Raw genomic sequence first — 19,431 nt, forward strand, 5'->3', positions numbered from 1 at the left:
GCTTGAACATGGGCTCACCAGCTTGAGCACAGGGCTGCTGGCTTGAGCATGGGATCATAGACATGACCTCATGGTCACTGACTTGAAGCCCAACGTCACTGGCTTGAGCAAGGGGTCACTAGTTTGGACTCCCTAATCAAGGCATATATGAGAAAGCAGTGAACAACTAAGGTGCCGCAGCAAAAAATTAATGCTTCTCATTCCTCTCCCTTCCTGTCTGTCTGTCCCTATCTGTCCCTCTCTCCATCTCTCTGTCTCTCTCTCTAGATAAAAAAAAAAAAAAGAAAGAAAAAGAAAAAAATTCACAGGGATGTACAATTCAGCACAGGGAACATTGTGATAACCACGTATGGTGTTAGGTGGGGACTGGAAGCATTAGGGGGATCACTCTGTAAAGTACATAACTTTCCAACTTCATGCTGTATACCTGAAACTAGTGCAAAATAATATTGAATATAAACTGCAATTGATAAATAAAACTTTAAAAAGTGGTTAAAATAAAAAATTGTATCATGTATAATTTACTACAATTCAAAAAATAAAAAAATGTGTGGTATAATTCACTAGATTATGATTCTAAAGTTTCAAATCCACATTAAGAAGTGATCTTAGCTATTTGCAGGGAGGAAAAAAAGAGTAGATTTTACTGTATGTAAACCTATGCATCAATCAACCAATGGGAGGAAAGTACATCTGAATCATTACTGCAAGAGTTCATTACAGGCACACAGGTACAGTTCCAGACTATTGCAATAAAGCAAATATCACAATAAAGCAAGTCACACGATTTTTTTTGGGGGGGGGGTTTCCAGTGCATATAAAGTTACAGTTACACTATGCTGCAGTCTATTAAGTGTGCAATAGCATTATGTCTTAAAAACCCATTGTGTATACCTTAACTAAAAAATACTGTATGCCCTGGTCAGTTTGCTCAGTGGTAGAGTGTCAGTCTGGTGTTTGGATGTCCCAGGGCACACAGGAGAAAAGTGACCATCTGCTTCTCCACCTTTTCCCTTCCCCTCTCTCTCTCTTTTCCCCACCCACAGCCATGGCTTGACTGGTTCAATCGCATGGGCCGTGGGTGCCGAGGATGGCTCGGTGGAGCCTCCACCTCAGACGCTAAAAATAGCTCAGTTGTAAGCACGGCCTCAGGTGGGCAGAGCATAAGCCCCAGAGGGGGGTTGCCAGGTGGGTCCCAATCAGGGTACATAAGGCAGTAGGTATCTTTCTATCATCCCTCCTCTCACTTGGAAAAGAAGGGGAAAAAAATACTTTTTTGCTTAAAAATGCTAACCATTAACTGAGCACACTGGGAAAATGGCACCTAGACTTGTTCAACACAGGGTTGCCACCAACCCTCAATTTGCTAAAATAAAAAACCCCAAAAAATGCAGTATCTGTAAAGCACAATAAAGCAAAGTGCAATAAGCAAGGTATGTCTTCACTGTAATCTAAGGTGGCTTCAGAAGTCTTTATTTTGCCAAGAAAAAGAAATAACATGGAAAGCATGAGTTTTTTAAAAATTCTAGCTATAGAATACCTATTAATTTTTTTCTCCATGATATATTTTAATAAAGCTGTAGCTTCTCTTCTCTCTCTACTGGAAGAGAGAAACAATTGGCCTGCCACAGATGTTCCAACTTCCAGATCTCTACAGATCCAGGGCCTTTTACTGGGCATCTTCATCCTTCTAATGGGTCCTTATCAGAAAAGGCATGACCAAAAGAGTTATTGGAAAACAATTACATTTGCATCGAATTGGAAGAATCTGATTTCCTCATTTGCACCACCTTTCTGCTGTCATGCTAAGTCAGCCACCTAGCTTTCTTTCAGTTCTTCAAGTGTGCCAAAGTCCCACCTTTCCAAGCAGGTTCTGCTCTCTCTTTTGGAATGCTAGTCTCCCAACCCTACCTTGATTCTCCTTTTTACTTTCTGCCAGTCCCCGACTCCTCTCCTGATTGGCTCCTCCTCCTCCCAACTCCTCCCGATTGGCTCTTCCTTCTTCTGTGAGCCCTCCAACTTCACTCGATAGGCTCCTCCTTTCCATCACCTCCTCCGATTCTTTCCCATACCACCCAGTCCAGAGCTGTCACTCCCAATCACCCTTGTCCAATAAATAATTGAGTCATTTTTAGTGCCTAGCACTGTTCTACCGGAAAACAGCTGTGAACAATACAAACTATACCTGTGGCTGGTATGTGCTTGGAGTGTTGGAGGGACAGCATATGAGTGGGAAGGGTGGGAGCTTGGTGAAGGAAAAGGGGATAAAAGATAATAAACCTCAAAGATATCAGGGGCCAGATCATATCTGGCTGTAATTTGGGATTTTACTTCAAGTCAGATGGGAAACTTGAGTGAATTTTAAGCAGATAAGTAACATATCTGACACATTTTTAAAGGCTCTCCTTGGTATACTAATAGTCCCGGTCTCCTTTATAACACTACTCAAAATTTATAATTTATATTTATTTATATGATTACTTCTTTAATGTCCATCTCCCCTAGTAGGTGAGGATCATGTCTTTCCCTTTAACTACAAACTCATACTCAATCATAGTACCTGGCATATAGTAAGTGATTGATAAATAGATGTTAAGCATATTAACCAATGAATTTAACCTCTAGGATAAAGTAGCTCTAAGCACATAATTTGCAAGTATATACACAACAGTTTTGCATTTTCATTTTTCTAAATGTCATCAATATTTATTCCAACTTTCTGTAACATGAAGAAATTAAACATCAGAAGCACCTAATACTTGGAGTCCGAATATGCTTGACCTGCTGCTAGACACTTTTACTCATTTGAACATTTTAAATCTAGAGTAGCAAGTAAAAGCTAAAGACAATTCACTCTAAGTCTAGAGTAATGAACTTAAACGCATGAAACATTGTAATAAAAGGTTGTTATGATTACTATTAGAAAGTTACAAAGTCTACTGTGCAAAGATGGGCACACAATTTCTGCAGACCAGACATTTCTGAGTTCTCACCATGAGCCCAAGACAGTACTAACCACACCAGGACTACAGATGACTCAATCCGGGCTCTTTCTCGTGGGAGCTCACACTCTAATAATTCTCATCTGGACGTAACATTACTGTTTGCAACTCTTGCCCACATTTGTTATCTGAATATACATGTATGCAAATAAAACTTTCCAGGACTCTCCTTGATGGTCATCTGAATTTACATTATCTCCAGGGATCTCAATCCATAACAAATTAAAATTGGTTCACAATCAGCCCCGAGTCTAGCTCCTTCCAAGACAACTGAGAGGCAAATATCCCTGTTTCACGTAAGGTCACTGAAGCCGACTCTGGATCCAAAAGGCAAAATTGCCAAAAACCTCAGTTCTCCCAGCTTTCTCCAAATCTGCCTTGGGCAGCAACAACCCAGAGACAGTTGCCTAGGAAGGGAACAGCAGCAGCAAAGGGCAAACAACCTGGCTCTCTTGCACTGGCCAAGGGCAGCTGTCATTCGAGGGCACTATCCAAGACAAACACAGCATCCACACTGCAGCACCTCTACCTCTGGGCTGCAAGGAGAGACACTGGCTTTGGGGATGGCCAGTCAATGAACATGGATGGAATCAGGACAAATGAGTTCAGTATCCTGGCAGGGGCCAAAAAAGCTACATGAAGTTTCATTTGAGTTAGCAAATAATTGAGGATACCTCTCATTTCCCAGAGATAAATGTAATGATCACAGTAAAACTTTTAGTAATATTTACATAACACACACATTCCATCAGGAAGGCCATAAAACTATCCTCAACACATTTACAAATATTGTAACACACACAGGGAGGTGACATATTTCAAAATGTCTTCTTCAAATATCTTTCTGTGATTATACACAGCAAATTCTCTAGGTTTTATGGCTTCCCTGTGAGTTCTTTTCTATATAGAACCTTCACTTTCTTTTAAAGTTACATGAAAATATGAGGACTATTTAAACTGGTTATTGTTTTATTTATATATAGAGTCAGAGCAGACTGATGAATCTGTACTTCAGTGTGTTTATGGGTCATTAATTCCTGGCTCTGCCTTCTTTGAATTAAAAAAACACACACAAATATTTGTTTTTAAGAAAGTTGGTCATCAAATACTAGCCTCAGTTGTCTTGTTTCCTTAACCTACACCTTATCAGCTCTGCCACAGCTGAAGTGATTCTAAATTGCTTTCTGACACACTTGGATTTTCTCCCCCTAATAATTCCTCTTTCCTGCCCATGACTGGCAGGCTTCTTCCACACTGCAGTAATGTGGGACAGCTAATTATCTACCAATTCACCTTGCTATTCTACACTTGGCAACTTTTATCTGCACAGGACAGCTGCACTCTCCCTGTTTGAAGTAAAATGTCAGTCTCTGCTAATGCAACAAGACTTCCATCACTAATGATGTCTCCACACTTTGAAGAAGCAACTCAAAGCCTAATTAAAAATTCGGATTCATTCTCACTAGCTTGCGGATTTTCACTGCCCTTCTACCAGAGCCTTGGAGTAGCTTTTAAACTAATCCATGCAAAAATAAAATTTAAGAAAATATCCAAGGGGAATCAAGGGAAAAAAACGTGCTGCTGTCTTGGTCTTTGACAGAATCTTTAAAATAACTGTTGTGGTTGGAACAGAACCAATACATTATCACATATAACAGAAGAATTTACTCTACACGCTTCTACCCTACAATTATAATAAAGCACACTATTTTCAGGGAAACTATGGACCACGCTAGTTTTCAGTCAATCCACTTGGGTATTTAGGTGTTGAAATTTTTCTAACTGTAATTAACTCAGAAATTTTTTTGACTATGTAAATCTGAAGGAGGAGAAACTTCTTTTGATCTCAGAACAAAGAAGGCAGGTAAAAGTCATTCACATGACATCATGACATTTTGTTTTATTATCAAATCAAATAAACAACCCTTCCAAAGTAATAATACAAAAATTCCAAAGCAATTTTTGAAGGAGGATGAGGAGAAGAACGAAAAGATCAAACTTATTTTTTATTCCTAGTATGAATGACTATGAAGAAATGAAGGTCTTGAAATTCAATTCCAAAATAAGAACTTGCCTGGAAATGACAGGTGGAAATTCATTCTGTAGTTTTTACACAAAGAAGCCCCCCACCCTAAAAAAAGTTGTTCCTCCCCTAAAGTTTTGTTTTCTTTTTATACTTCACCTTTTTAATAAAAAACTAATTTTGGTGGTATAGGTTCACAGTTATAAATAGCTATTGACCATTTACATTTGTTTTGGGGGGGTTGATTGCTTCCCATATGTGCCTTGACTAGGGGGTTCAAGCCAAGCCAGTGACCCCTTGCTCAAGCCAGCAACCTTTGGAGGGCTCAAGTCAATGACCTTGGGATCACGTCAACGATTCCACACTCAAACCAGCAACTTCATGCTCAAGCTGATGAGCCTGGGCTCAAGTCGGTGACCTTGGGGTTTCAAAGCTGGGACTTTAGAATTCCAAGCCAATGCTCTATCCACTGTGCCACCACTGGTCGGGCTACATTTGCTCTTTGAAAAATATCTAAAAACACTGTAATAAGTCTCAGAATTTTTTGTATTTTTTCAGTGGCTCAGTAAGTACTAGGTATTAAAATAACTTAAAAAAAAAACAACCCCAGTCAGTTGCCAAATTAGACTATCAACTTTAAAGTTCTTAACCATAAAATAACCAAGCCATTTTTTTTCCAAAAGAGAAATGTAAAGGTTCTTAATTAAGTTAAGGTTGCTTTTCATTTTAAGGCAACTTTCTCTTGGAAAAATGGAGTTCCCACAGGATAGTATAGTACTGTGAAAAGGGTCAAAAAGCTAGAGTCCTAAGACTAAGACTTGAGTTCTAAGTTTACCACCTACTTCTGGTGTGACCTCCAGAGAGCCACTTTCCCACAGGGCCTGTCTCTCACCTGTAAAATGTGGTGAGTTTGTCTTTCTGGTCCTTCCCAGTTCCCATGACACCCAGTGATCTATGGGCCCGAGAGGTCAAGGAGAAAAGGTATGCCAAGGGCAGGCCTGCTGAGCCTGGATTCTACAACCCAGCAGGGCAGACCACAAGACCACAGTGGGAAGCCAGCCAGCCAGCCAGTCTGTGAGCCAGTCAGGAAGACCACAAAGCAGGCCCTCCCAAAACTAAACTTGGGGAGGCAGAGCCTAGCTATGGTGCAGGCTCTGAAAGTCGTGGCTGTTAACAGTGTCTGAATCCTAAATCAATTCAGATGAGTTATAAATGCCCAGCTTTCTCCAGATTCCTAGGTCCTCTCTCTCCTAGAGCACATCTCCAAATACAAGAGATTCGGGGACATGCAGCAGCTAGTTCCCAGCTCAAACACTCGGAAGCTACTGCCAGCCATGTTGAAACAAAAGGAAGAACCTAGTTAAAAAAGTAGGCGTGCAAAGAGAGAGAAATGGGGTACTGGCCACATTGTCTGAGCCCTAATCTAGCCCTGCCCAGACTGTTCAACTACATAAGACAGCAGGTTCCTTTATAAATTGGGTGTTCTGTTACCTGCCACATAAATTGCAACTGAACGAGAAGGATTCAAGGATCTCACAATGTGACCTCTGTCTCCTTCTCTGACTTCTTTGCACCTATTCTTCCCTGTAGCTCCCTAAACTCCAGAACTTAATGCCATCTTTCTACTCCTCGAAGGTGCCATTACAAAGGAGACTTCTGGGAACTCCACTCTTTGACTAACCAACTCCTATTCATTCCGCTTTTTCCAGGAAGACTTCCAAAATCTCTCTCCATCCCACCAAAAGGTCAACAAACTTTCTCTAAGAATCTAGAACCTCCTCCCTCATAACCTTCAATGCATCAGAAATTAACTGATGGACACCCTGGCCAGCTAGCTCAGCGGTAGAGCATCGGCCCAGCATGTGGAAGTCCAGGGTTCGATTCCCAGCCAGGGCACACAGGAGAAGCGCCCATCTACTTCTCCTCCCTTCCCCCTCTACTTTCTCTCTCTCTCTTCTCCTCCTGCAGCAAAGGCTCCACTGGAACAAAGTTGGCCCAGGTGCTGAGGACAGCTCATGGCCTCTGCCTCAGGCGCTGGAATGGCTCCCATTGCAGTGGAGCAACGCCCCAGATGGGCAGAACATCGCCCCCTGGTGGGCATGCCAGGTGGATTCCGGTCCGGCACATGCGGGAAGTCTTATCTCTCTGCATCCCTGCTTCTCACTTCAGAAAAATACAAAGAAAATAAAAAAATAAAAATAAAGAAATTAACTGATGGATATCTCAGCTGGAACATTGCGCCTGGATCCAAGTAAGCAGTCAATTATGTATTTCTTTGAGATGATGATGGGTACTCATCTCCTAAAGCAATCCAATTTCAGAACTCTTCTGTCAGAATATTTTCCTTTCTATTAAACAGATTCTTGTTTCCCCATAACATTTACACACAGGCACCAATATCACCTCCTGGAATCCACCAAATAATTCTAATTCAGTCACTGTAAATTGGTGACCCCTGGCCAGATCTAGCCTGCAGATATGTTTGATTTGGCCCACACAGTTTTGGTTTTTTTTGATATTTTGTTGTTGTTGTTTTTTACAGAGACAGAGAGAGAGTCCGAGAGAGGGATAGACAGGGACAGACAGACAGGAACGGAGATGAGAAGTATCAATTATTAGTTTTTCGTTGCGCACTGCGACACCTTAGTTGTTCATTGATTGCTTTCTCTTATGTGCCTTGACCGTGGGCTTTCAGCAGACCGGGTAACCCCTTGCTCAAGCCAGCGACCTTGGGTCCAAGCTGGTGAGCTTTTGCTCAAACCAGATGAGCTCTCATTCAAGCTAGCAACATCGGGGTCTCGAACCTGTGTCCTCAGCATCCCAGTCCGACACTCTATCCACTGTGCCACCACCTGATCGGGCCCACACACTGGTTTTTGTTTTGTTTTTAAATTTGAACTAGTTGCCAACATTTTAAGACTCAGGAGATTTCATCTAAAAACCAGATATTCAGCTTCTCCTTAAAAACAGTCATGTGACGGCCCTGGGCTGTTAGTTCAGTTGTTTAGAGTGTTGTTCCGAAACACCAAATTTGGTTTCATCCCTGGTCAGGGTACGTGCATATAGGAAGCAACCATTGAACACACAAATAAGTGAAACAATGGGTGAGTGCTTCTCTCTCTCCCTTTCTCTGTCTCTCTAGAATCAGTCAATAAAAAAAACGGTCATGTGGCAACACCGGACCCACAAAACCACTGGCAACAACTGCAGCACCTGCCTCCCTTGCGCTCTGGCATGTGCCCTCCAATTTACAACAGCAAACACCATCCTTTACTGACCTGCATTGGCCCACATTACTCATTTTGTCTATGACCCCTGCAAATGTTAGATTCAGCAACCCTGAGTATAATCTAGATCCCATATTTTAGAATTTCTTTCTCTACTGTCTTGACCTATACAAGTTGCTTTAGCCTCTCAGTTAAGACGTGAATGTGCTGTACTTCCGCTCTCGTCCAGCCTCCAGTTCTGCAAAATGAGGCACTCAGTGAATATTTGCTGAGAAGCCGATTATTAGACACATGTGTATAGCCCAGCTTTTCTGCTGACCCGCCCCCTTTCTCCCACCTACAACTTACCTTGCCTTGTCCCTTTTTCATCCCTTGCTCCTCTGCATGGGGAGAGAAAAGGAATAAGACATGGGCCACGCGGCATGGCACTAAGAAAACATGGAACCTCACAGCCTTGTAGGGAAAGCCAGGCCTAAAAACAAGGGCTAGATGGCATGTACAAGGGAGAAAAAAAAAGGGTCCCAGAGGAACTCCCCAAAAGAAGTGTGGGCATTATACCTGGAAGGCTGAAGAGGTAGCTGGGCAAAAATTCTATTTGTAAAGGGCTCGAGGACTTACTTAGCACTGGCCTTGCTCAGGCAAACCATCATTAAAAATTGTGAGTATATACCCACCAAAATATTTGTGTTTATCTGTGGACTGCAAACTCTACATGCTGGTATACCAGTATTATGTGTATTATAAATTATTTTAATATAGAAATTAAATAAGGATGTAATATGAATGTTATGGATGAAATAATGTGATATCTGAAATTTGCTTCAAAATAATTGAGGCGATAATAAGTTGATAAATGTTTAAGCTGAGTACTATACAGGGGCATTTTAATGGTATTCCCTTCTATTTATTTTTCAAATCATTGTAATACAAAACTTTAAAAGTAAATAACTAGGAATAACATGTCTAATAATTTCTTCATAAACTCAAAAGATGGTTTCGCACCACACCCCTGAGTCAGTGCAGCACACTATGGTAACCCCTGGGACAGAGAACTGACCACACTGAAATATGCAGGTTCTGGAGATTAGATTTGTTTCATTCAGGCTTGAGAGCTACATATTTGTTGCCTTCCAGATTCTGTGCCCTGGCACTAAACAGACTGTCCCATATTTATTTCTGTTTATTGAGTGTTCCTATGATAGACTTAATGCCAGATAATTTTAAAATATATTTCTTGCCATTAACCAAATGAAGCATGAAGACAAAGTTCAGAGCAATTTAGTAACATGCTAGAAGTTATGTAGTCAAAATTGTTGTGCCTGAATGTCAACTGTAACTGAAAAATAACTTTAAAATATCTTTTTAAGCTGTTGCCCCTGTATCGTTTGAATTTCAACACATTTTTACAGCAGGTCTAAACAACTCCAAAATAAATCCCACTGCACATGATGCCAAAATTCGAGTTCTGCAAGGTTCCTTTCTGCTCGTCCACTTAAGCTCAAGGAAGGGACTCCTCAAGCAGCAACTAGCAATAAGCATCAACTTATAACGTGTAAAACCATCTCCTTCCCCTTCCTCATCCCCCTCCAAACTCAAGTATGATTGGCATGAAACACCTAAGCACAGGCGAGGATGCCAGCTATGAGACAGGTATTAGAGGAAAGGAAGCGAAGGAAGTCCTAAGCACAACAGGGATAGTCCATCGGAGTCATTCAATGTGCTTTTGCTTGGGCTCATTTCTACCAAGTTCAACTCAGTCATCCATCAGTGGTTCATTCTCTTCTCCAAATATTCAATTTCAGAAGCAAGGAAGTCAGCAGGTTTTCCACTAAAGCATAGTATCAAAACCTATTATTTGCAAATACAGGTCACTTCTCACCCCTAAAACATTCTAGATTGCCTAAGTACAGATTCAAAGCATCTTAAAACATGCCATTTAAGGGAAAATACAAACCTTACCCAAACATCACTACATATCAGCATGAAGTTATAGAGCCACCAAAATGTTTTATGTCCGGTAACCACCCAGTAACCATAGAAGCTCCAGCGGTGATGGCCAAAGAAACAAGACATGGGCCATATGAAGAGGTACAAGAGTCACAGACAGACCCTATTCAGGAACTTAAGGTACATCAACTACCTTGTCCAGTGCCATCAAAGGGAATTAGAAATGTCTGATGCACTACTGATGTGGTTACCCTTCAAGTTTGAGGCTGCTGCTGCTCTCAGGAGTGGCCTATGTGTGTTGACAGTTCACTCAACAGGCCGAGGAAGGAACAGCCACCTTGTGTGACCTCACTAATTGGGTTTGGGCAGCCCTCTTCTGTATTCCCATAATGCCCTGTTCCTTTTTCTACCATGGCACTAACCCACTGCATTTTAACACCTCTTTGTCTCTCACTAACCCCGTTCTTACACTATAGTAACACCATTTTTGTAACTGTCTCCATCATCAGTTGAGAACTTAAAGGCACAGACTAGGCCTTATTCACCTTACATACCCAGCTTAGTCTAAATCAAGGCCCTCCATAGAGCAGAAGCCCTCTCCCCCAAAGTTTGCAGAACACTGGTTACAAAAGTAAAAAATGGACATATGCAATGTAGTTCAATTGCACTAAAAGATGGCCTCCCTTTTACTTCCAGCTGCAGCCACTATTTACAACATTGCTCTATATTTTCAGTCAACACCTCTCCCCAGTTGAGCCCTTTAGTTCCTGAAATCGCATCTGCCCTGGCTGCTGCTCTTTTTTCAGTTTGAGTTGAAGCTCTAGTTTGTCCTTCTAGTATTTCTTCTACCTCAACTGGATGGACCCCTGCCTCTACCTCTACCCCCTCTAGGCCACATACAGCAGATGTCTGAACAACCTGCTGGTGTGTCTGCCAAGTCCACAGTAACTATGCCCAGCCCTGCAGAGTTGTGTTAGACCTAACATCAAGGCAAGCACCCTGGCCGTGTGCCAGGACCTCGCTGTTAGGAAGCCTGTATTGTCATATAATGTTAAATGGGCCTTATAAGTGCCTGGTGAAATGGCTCCCAGAGCCAGATATGCCTTCTAACAAGCAGGCATTGTTCCTTAACTGCTTTACCTGTGCCATCGTACCTCCTCCTCCAGACTGCAGAGGTAAAAGACTGTGCTGGACTATCTCCCTGTAAATCCCCTAAACGCCTAGCACAGTGCTCTGCGTGCAGTATGCTTTCAATGAATATCTGTCCACTTAAGAACCACCACATCCATCAACATTTTCCAGCCCCATCCTCACATGAACTCTTCACATGCACTCTTTCTATTGGGTCCACAGAGAAATTTCTGGGAAGATTCATCATTTACAAATTTGCAGAAGAAGATCATCCAACTTGTAAGTGGCAAAGCTGGAACCTAGCATAGGGCTCTTTCTCCTCTATGATGCTGCTTGATAAAAACTTGTCGCATGAATGAATAAACAGAAGCAAATCTCCCTGGACACAGCCACTCTCTGCTCCCCAGATCGCAATGTATATGGTTTCACTCCACCAGACCCCCGAGGAGACAATGATTAGGTTTTTGACTTTTACTCATGATGTATGATGTTGGCTGCGGGGGGGGGGGGGGGGGGGGGGGGGGCTGTATTCAATGACAGCTTTCCCAGGGCTCTGGCAAAATTAGGTGGTGTAAATCATTTCAAGATTTTTTAATTTTCTTCATTACCAAAAAGGAACAACAACAACAACAAAACAAGAGCAGGCAGCCTCCAGGAGAAAACCTGTCCAAGAAAATCTTCAAGATAGAGAAGACAGTTTGAAAAGCGGTCCATCAGCAAGCACAAAAACCATGTCATGGGAAACTACATGCTGAAAGAAAGCCTGGTTTCTGGTTTTTTGTAGAACTACCCCTTACACCCGTCCTGTGAGCAGTACGGGCTGCCGTTCAGAATGCTGTGACCGGCCTCGTTTCAGGGCTGACTTTGCAATTTCTCCAAATTAAAAAAATGTCTTAATTTCAGCCACAACAGAAGCAATTTAAAAGTCTGACAATAGGCTTTTTACACAGATATTGACTTCAAAAGTTTCTCACCAAATAAGATTCTGTCCTGAAAGGTCTGCACTGAGCTGGAAATGCCAAGGTCAAATGAAAGGAGTCAATCCCTTCATCAAGGGAGGACATTTTTTTTTTTTTCTGCAAAGAGACATAAGCTTTCCCCAGCGCCCTCATACAGAAGTCTGACCTGCTCACCTTAATGTCCACATGAGGCCTCCTACCTCTGAACAACAAGAGAAGCTCTAGAGCTATAAAATCCAACATTCCACAAGGGAGGACTGTCTCCTCTGCACTGGAGGTAACTGACCCTACAAAATTTCAGGCACACTGAACAAATTCCAGAGGAAAATGTGAGGCTCACAACCTTTGTTCTAAGGATCAAAAACTTAACTGCCTTAGATTTTATTTTACAAGTATCTCCCCCCCAATCCTCCCCCCAAAAAGCTGGCAGGCTAATAAATTAAAAAGAGACTCTCCCCAATTTTCTCAGATGGGAGGCAAGTGGCAGATCAATATACAGCACAAGAAAGAGGAATTTAAATATTAAATACTGTAGGTGCTTCTCTCAAAAAAGGAGAGAAGCTGCTTCACATTTTGCCAGACAAAACCCTATCCCCAGGAGGCCAGTTCCCACAATGAGGTTGCAAAGGTGTTAGAAAGAGGCCAGTTGGGAGGAGATAAAGGGCCATTTGGGCACAAACCTCCCACCGAGCAGAGCTTTTTTTTTTTTTTTTTTTCCTCCCCAAAGTGTCTCCTTTTCAACAGGGAAGCCTTTTAAAACTACATTTGCTTTGGATCCCTACCTGAATGACAATGTGTTAGGATCCGATTTCACCTTTTGTCAAGGATCGGGTGAGAAACAGTAAAACTGCTGTCAGCATCTTAGAGAAAGCAAGCTCTTAGCTTATATTGGGAAGGAGGAAAATAAACCTTAGGATCCCCTGTTCAGCCTTTGTGATGGGGTGAAGGTGACAAATGCCTACTAATCTTACAAGCACAGCTCAAAACAGCAACATATTAAATTTCCTTTATTAAAAGAGGAAAATACATTGTTTGTGCTGTGAATTGAAACATTCACCAGTGTGTGTGTGTGTGGGGGGGGGGGGGGTAGTCCTTTTTCCCCTGACGTTTTAGTCCTATTTCCTCTAAAAGTCACTTTACTCGTAAGAACTCTGTCAACAATCATCAGAAATCACAAAATGCATATGAAAAAATATAACTGGATCTGAACCTGAAAGATCTGATTAGAAAAGGACAGTTACATAAAGTAACTCAAAAGCTTATCTATTATGCAAATGAAGAAGAATCCAACTCTATTGCACTTCAGGGCCCAGTGTTGAAAATACTGTACACAGTTATCCTTTTTTATTGTAGTTTTTTTTAACTGAAAATTCTGGGGTGACATTGATTCACAAAACCATACTGACTTCAAGTAAAATTTTAAAAATGTACAGAATTATCTTTCAAGCAAAGCAACCACTCTTCAATCTCACCTCACTGTTTAAAATAAATTCCAATCGTCTTTCATTTGAGTGTTAAAAGGTCTTCGGAACTTGCTTTAGAAAAACTGTATCATCCTGGGGTGGGGGAGGAGTCTGGGGAGGTGGGAGGGAGGGGTGTTTAAAAAAAAAAAAAAAAAGATGTCAGAAACCTGAATCCCACCAGAGCGACTCAAAAACACCTCTGCCTCCCGGTGGGAGGTGGACCGGTGGTCACAGTATAATCGAATTCAGAAACCTAGTCCAAGAACACATTCCTGGAAACTTCGTTCTTTCGAAGACCACAGTAATCACCATTATTGTTGTTAGAAGGCGTAAGAGAATGAGGTTGTTTTCCCGAAGAATGTTATAGCAAAGGTTTTAGCCTTCTAATGTCAATCTCAACCTCTCCGAATCGAGGGGGCCTTTCCAGCCAAGTAGGTTAAAATAACGGCGGGAATCTCCAGGGGGTTACTGTTTGGTAATTTTTACTATTCTTGGTTATTAGTAACATAGTCAGGATTCCTTATTAGTCCCGCTCATTCTTTTAGAAGCCACCTTCCTCTCCTGGGGAGACGCGACACGGTAAACAAACTAGCGAAATAGGAACCTTATTCACTGTGCTCTCCCCCGTCCCCCAAAAAGGCATACACAAAACAAAACTCGTACAGAAGACAGCGCTCAACGGACAATGGCAACAGCAGAAAGCAACAAAAAAGTCTCCCACACAGGACAAGAGTCGGGAATCCACACGAATCTACCAAGTCAGCCCCTCCCCCAGGGACTCGGGCGGGGACAGAAAGCGAGGAGTCCGCTCTCCGCCAAGACCCAAGTGGCCCAGGAGCAGCTGCCGGTGCCTTCCCTCCCGGCGCCCATTAATGCGCCGGGGTAGTGAGGGTCACCAGGAGGTGGTAAAGGGGGTAGGCTGGGGGCCTCGGAAATAGTCCGAGCCAGGTGGGGTCGTCTGCCCCGGGATGGGTACACAAAGAGGGAAGGAAGTTTGCAGGGGTGGCGGGGTAAAAACAAGACTGCGAGGAAGATTCGTGCGAATAAGGGAAGGAGGTGCAAGGGGACTGGAGAATCCTGGCCGAGATAAAGGAACTAGGTGGGAAGGAAACGGGGTTCCGTGCAAAGGGCTAGGGCTTCTGCAGAGGAGAAAGGGAGGGTACCTGAGTGCAAGGAAGAGTCGGTGTGCAGCTGGGGGTGGGAGGATCCTGTGTAGAGAACAGGAGGTATCCGGTGGAAAGGGAGGAAGGCGGTCTGTGCATGCCTGAGAGGTCGGTGCACGGTCAGGGGGACCTGTGCTGGGAACGCGGCTCTGCGCAGAAGAGGCAGGATGCCTGGCAAGTTTAAGGGCGCAAATGGAGAACACTTACCTGCATGGTGACGACCCCCAGTTCCTCCGCCGCTAGCCTCCGCATCTGGCTCGCCAGCACTTGTGCCTCGTCCAGGATGGAGAAGTCGGCGTCGGCCACCGCGCCTAACAGCCAGCACACGACCAGGCAGAACAAGCAGAGCGACGGCCGCAGCGTTGCGGCCCCGGCCCGGCTGGGCAAGTCCCGGCAGCGGCGGGCCAGAGCGGCCGCCCCCGCCGTCTCCTCTTCCTCCGGCTCTCGGGCCATGCCTCTCCCCACACCCCGCCGACGGGCTCCAGGCGCCAGGAAGCGGGGAGAGAGCAGCGAGAGGTGCGCCCAGGGCCCGCTCGGCGCACACGCAAAACTTTTCCCCTTGTGCAGACGCCTTTCCGCGCCGCGGCGGCTTCCAAACTTAGGGGGCGCCCGGCTACAGCGCGGGAGCGGGGGCGGCCACCATCGCTCGGCTCCGGCGGCGGGCGGGAGAGGAAGCGGCCGCCGAGCGGTCTCCGGTACCCCGGCGCGGCCCCCGCGGCGCTGCGGGCGTCTGAGCGGCGGCGCCTGCAGCGGGGGTGTGGGCCGCGCCGCCGCTAGGCTGACAGTCGGAGAGAGCCCGGAGCCGCCGAGCTTTCGCTTCCCCAAGTCCCGCGCAGGGAGGCGGAGGCGGCGGCGAGGGCGGCCGGCGGCACCCCGTGGAGGCGGAGCGGCGACCAAGCTGCCGGGCTGGGACAGCCACCCGACGGAGGAGGAGTGGGGGAGTTTGGGGGGGGGGGGAAACTGAAAGAAAGAAAGAAAGGATGAAAGCGGTGGGGGAAAGGGAGGTGTCTGGTGCCACCACGCTGCGCCCCAGCTCCGCGCACTTCCCGGCCCAGCCGCCGCCGCCGCCGCCGCCGCCGTGGTAATTTATGGAACGAGCGAGAGAGGCGGGGAAATTCCCCCAGTCGCCCCTCCTCTCTTTCCCTCGCTCCCGCCCCAGAACTGGCTCCGGGAGAAGCCGGGGGCAGGAGAGCACGGCTCTCTTCTCCGTACCAGCCGTTCCGGGGTTAGGGTCACCTGGATTCTTCGGTTGCCGGAGACTGCGACCCACCCCAGCTCCCGCTTCTCTGCCAAGGCGGGGGACTCAGGGATCCCATCCGTTCGAGGTTCTACCCACCCAGAGTCCCTTTAAGTTCTAGGAAGCTGGCTTTTTGCCTGGCAGATTTGGGAAGGAGGGGACTGCCGTTTATACGCCCACTGCTTTTCTTCGATGTTGTTAATAACAATAGCTAGCGCTGGTTGGATCAACAGATTTCTTTCTTTCCTTTTTTTTTTTTTTTTTAAATCAGCTACTCTGTGCCCTGCAATGTGCTCTGGGGTTTGTAACATTATCCTTTAATTCCCACCATATCCCTATTAGGTACATATCTTTACCCCAAATTTTTAGGTAACAAAGACTGCGTCTTAGAGAGGTGGGATAAATTGCCAGGAGATCACCCTGGGGATAACGGGCAGATCCAGAATTTAAGCACAAGTCTAACTCCAATGCTCTTGCTCTTAAGCACATTATTCCCTTTGAAAACGAACCATCTGATCCCATCAAAAGCAAAACAAAACCCACAAAACGGCTGAACCAGAGCTCGCCCAGCACATCTGTTCTCTGGAGCATGGGGAGGCAAGCAAGTTTAATTTTCCTATTTTCCCCTGACTCTTAGCTGAGCCTCTCTGAGAAATCACCTGTTGAAAGCACCTGGAACAAGTGGACGGGGGAAGGGGTTGTTAAAGCCGCCGTTCGACCTTCAGAACTTTGTGAGACTGCTGTTTGTAGATTCCTAGAGCCACAGGGCCATGCCCAGGAAGGTTGAGGCTACCTAGCAGGAATGGTAGCAGGACTAGAACCTGGATGCAGTGATCTCTTCACTTTACAGCAAAATCTGTTTTACTTCTTTGACTATACTGTATTAAAAATGCACCTCCTGTAAGCTTTCCCTGGCCCATTTACCTGTTGATTCTCTTCTGAATTCCTCAATCAGTGTTGTCTCTGCTATACTATGTTTTCCTTTTCTGACACTCTCTACTCTGTGCCCCCCCTTGAGAGAAGCAAATCAGAGTCTTCAGCACAATCATTTAGTATCTGAGATGTTTGTGTTACGTGATTCACACAAATCGGAACTAAGGTAAGCCTGTTGTGGGAATGGATTGGCACTCCATCATCCACAAACACAAAGTAGAGCTGTAAAAATGATTCCTGAATTAATGGGATAAAAAAATCTATATGTTGTCTTCTGTCTTCAAAGTTGAACTAGCATTTGGTAGAGAAATGATCCCATAACTTCAATTTTTTATTGTTATACCATTGCACACGATTAATCAGTGAAGCAAAACATTAGCCATGTGATAACTGGAAGAGAAAAAAAAACAAAAATAATAATGACATTCAGCATTTTTTTAAATGGGGTGACATCAATAAATCAGGGTACATGTATTCAAAGAAAACATTTCCAGGTTATCTTGTCATTCAGTTCTCCTGCATACCCATCACCAAAAGAGAGATCGTCCTCCGTCACCCTCTATCCAGTTTTTTTTGTACCCCTCCCCCTCCCCTTCCCCCTCTCCCTCCTTCCCTCCTCTTCCCTCCCACCCCCTCCCCCCCCATAACCACCACACTCCTATCCATGTCTCTTAGTCTCGCCTTTATGTCCCACCAATGTATGGAATCCTGCAGTTCTTGTTTTTTTCTGATTCGTTTATTTCACTCCGCATAATGTTATCAAAATTCCACCATTCTGCTGTAAGTGATCCGATGCCATCATTTCTTTTTTGTCTTGGATTCTTCAAGGTTATCACCAAAGTTGTCGTACACATCTAAGCTATCCTGCTATCCTGAAACTCCTTCTTTGGCTTCTCCTTCTCTGACCTTTTTTTCTTTCTTTCTTTTTTTGTTTTTTTGTATATGGTAATTATGAGGGTAACTATTTCTCAGGATTCTAATTTTATGTTTCTTTTTTCACTCTCAGGCTCTCAGGTTCTTTTTGAAAACTCTCTGTGCCTTCAATTATCACAAAGACATCAGAATTTTTGCAAACTTCTAAATGAAGCTCAATGTCTCTTTTGAGCTGGAATTTCATTTTTCCAACCCTTTATTGCAGTGGTCCCCAACCACCGGGCTGCGGACCGGTACCATTCCGTGGGCCATTTGGTACTGGTCCGCAGAGAAAGAATAAATAACTTACGTTATTTCCGTTTTATTTATATTTAAATCTGAACAATGTTTTATTTTTAAAAAATGACCAGATTCCCTCTGTTACATCCGTCTAAGACTCACTCTTGATGCTTGTCTCGGTCACGTGATACATTTATCAGTCCCACCCTAAAGGTCGGTCCATGGGCCAAAAAATGTTGGGGACCACTGCTTTATTGACTTCTCTACTAGGTATACCTGAACTAAAACTTATTCCTGCTTTTTCCTACTCCACTCAAGTCTGAACCTGACTGCAAATCTCAGTGGATACCGCCCACTCTCCAAGTTAGGTGCCTCACTCCCAACGTCCACACCAACATGTCTCCATGTCTCTCATATCCCTCCCCTGCTCTCCCTCTGTATCCCACTGCTGGTTTCTGCTCCTCACAAGGCTTACCTGTGATTATGGCTACTGTCTCCTCCCAGGTTTCCATGCAGTTCATCTCACCCCCAACATTCTGTTCTTCACACTGAAACCAAAACCACCTTTCTAAAAGTAAAATCTGAACCCACCTGTCATGAACCTAAACATTTCTGAAGTTTCATCTCAGAGAAATAAACTTAAATAAAGTACTCCATGCTCTGACTTATCTGCCTTTCTGGCCTTATTGAAGCCACTCTGCCCCCCAAATCCTCACTAACCTCAGAAAACACATTTGCTGGCGATCTTGAATCCCCTCCTCCTCTCTTCGCCTAGTAAGTTCCTACTGAACTGGGAGTCATCTTCGGGAAGCCTTCTCTGTCACCACCCCCACAGTATTTATTGCTCTTTCTCTCAGTCTCCAAAGCTCTTGGTTCTTCTCTCAACATTTAATGTCCCCCAGTACTTAATAAGCAGCATTGTGAGTATCTGTTTGAAAGTCCAGCCCTGGTCAGATAGCATAATTGATTAGAGCACCATCCCAATGTGCAGAAGTTGCTGGTTTGATCCCTGTTCAGGGCACATACAGAAACAGATTTATGTCTCTCTCTCTTAAATCAATAAATAAAAATTTTAAGAAGTCTTGTTTTCACCTCCCTAATGCTTCTCATCAAGTCCCCTGACAACTGTAGACTTAAGGCACACCTCATAAGCAGCAAATCCTGTGCTGCATCCCAAGTCTTCTAAAGCAGAAT

The 19,431-nt window shown here is 44.3% G+C and overlaps 1 protein-coding gene across 1 annotated transcript in view; it reads right to left on the minus strand.

Moving 5' to 3' along the window:
- The window catches only part of CACHD1 (cache domain containing 1), a 265,693-nt gene extending 249,696 nt beyond the window's left edge, over positions 1–15,997 (minus strand). Inside the window, exon 1 of the mRNA XM_066268985.1 lies at positions 15,123–15,997. Coding sequence (XP_066125082.1) covers positions 15,123–15,368 — 246 coding nt within the window. The 5' untranslated portion in view covers positions 15,369–15,997. The remainder of the gene's footprint in view (positions 1–15,122) is intronic.
- Between the last annotated feature and the right edge of the window lie 3,434 nt (positions 15,998–19,431).

Source organism: Saccopteryx bilineata, chromosome 3, assembly GCF_036850765.1.
Source record: "Saccopteryx bilineata isolate mSacBil1 chromosome 3, mSacBil1_pri_phased_curated, whole genome shotgun sequence".
Taxonomy (NCBI): Eukaryota; Metazoa; Chordata; class Mammalia; order Chiroptera; family Emballonuridae; genus Saccopteryx; species Saccopteryx bilineata.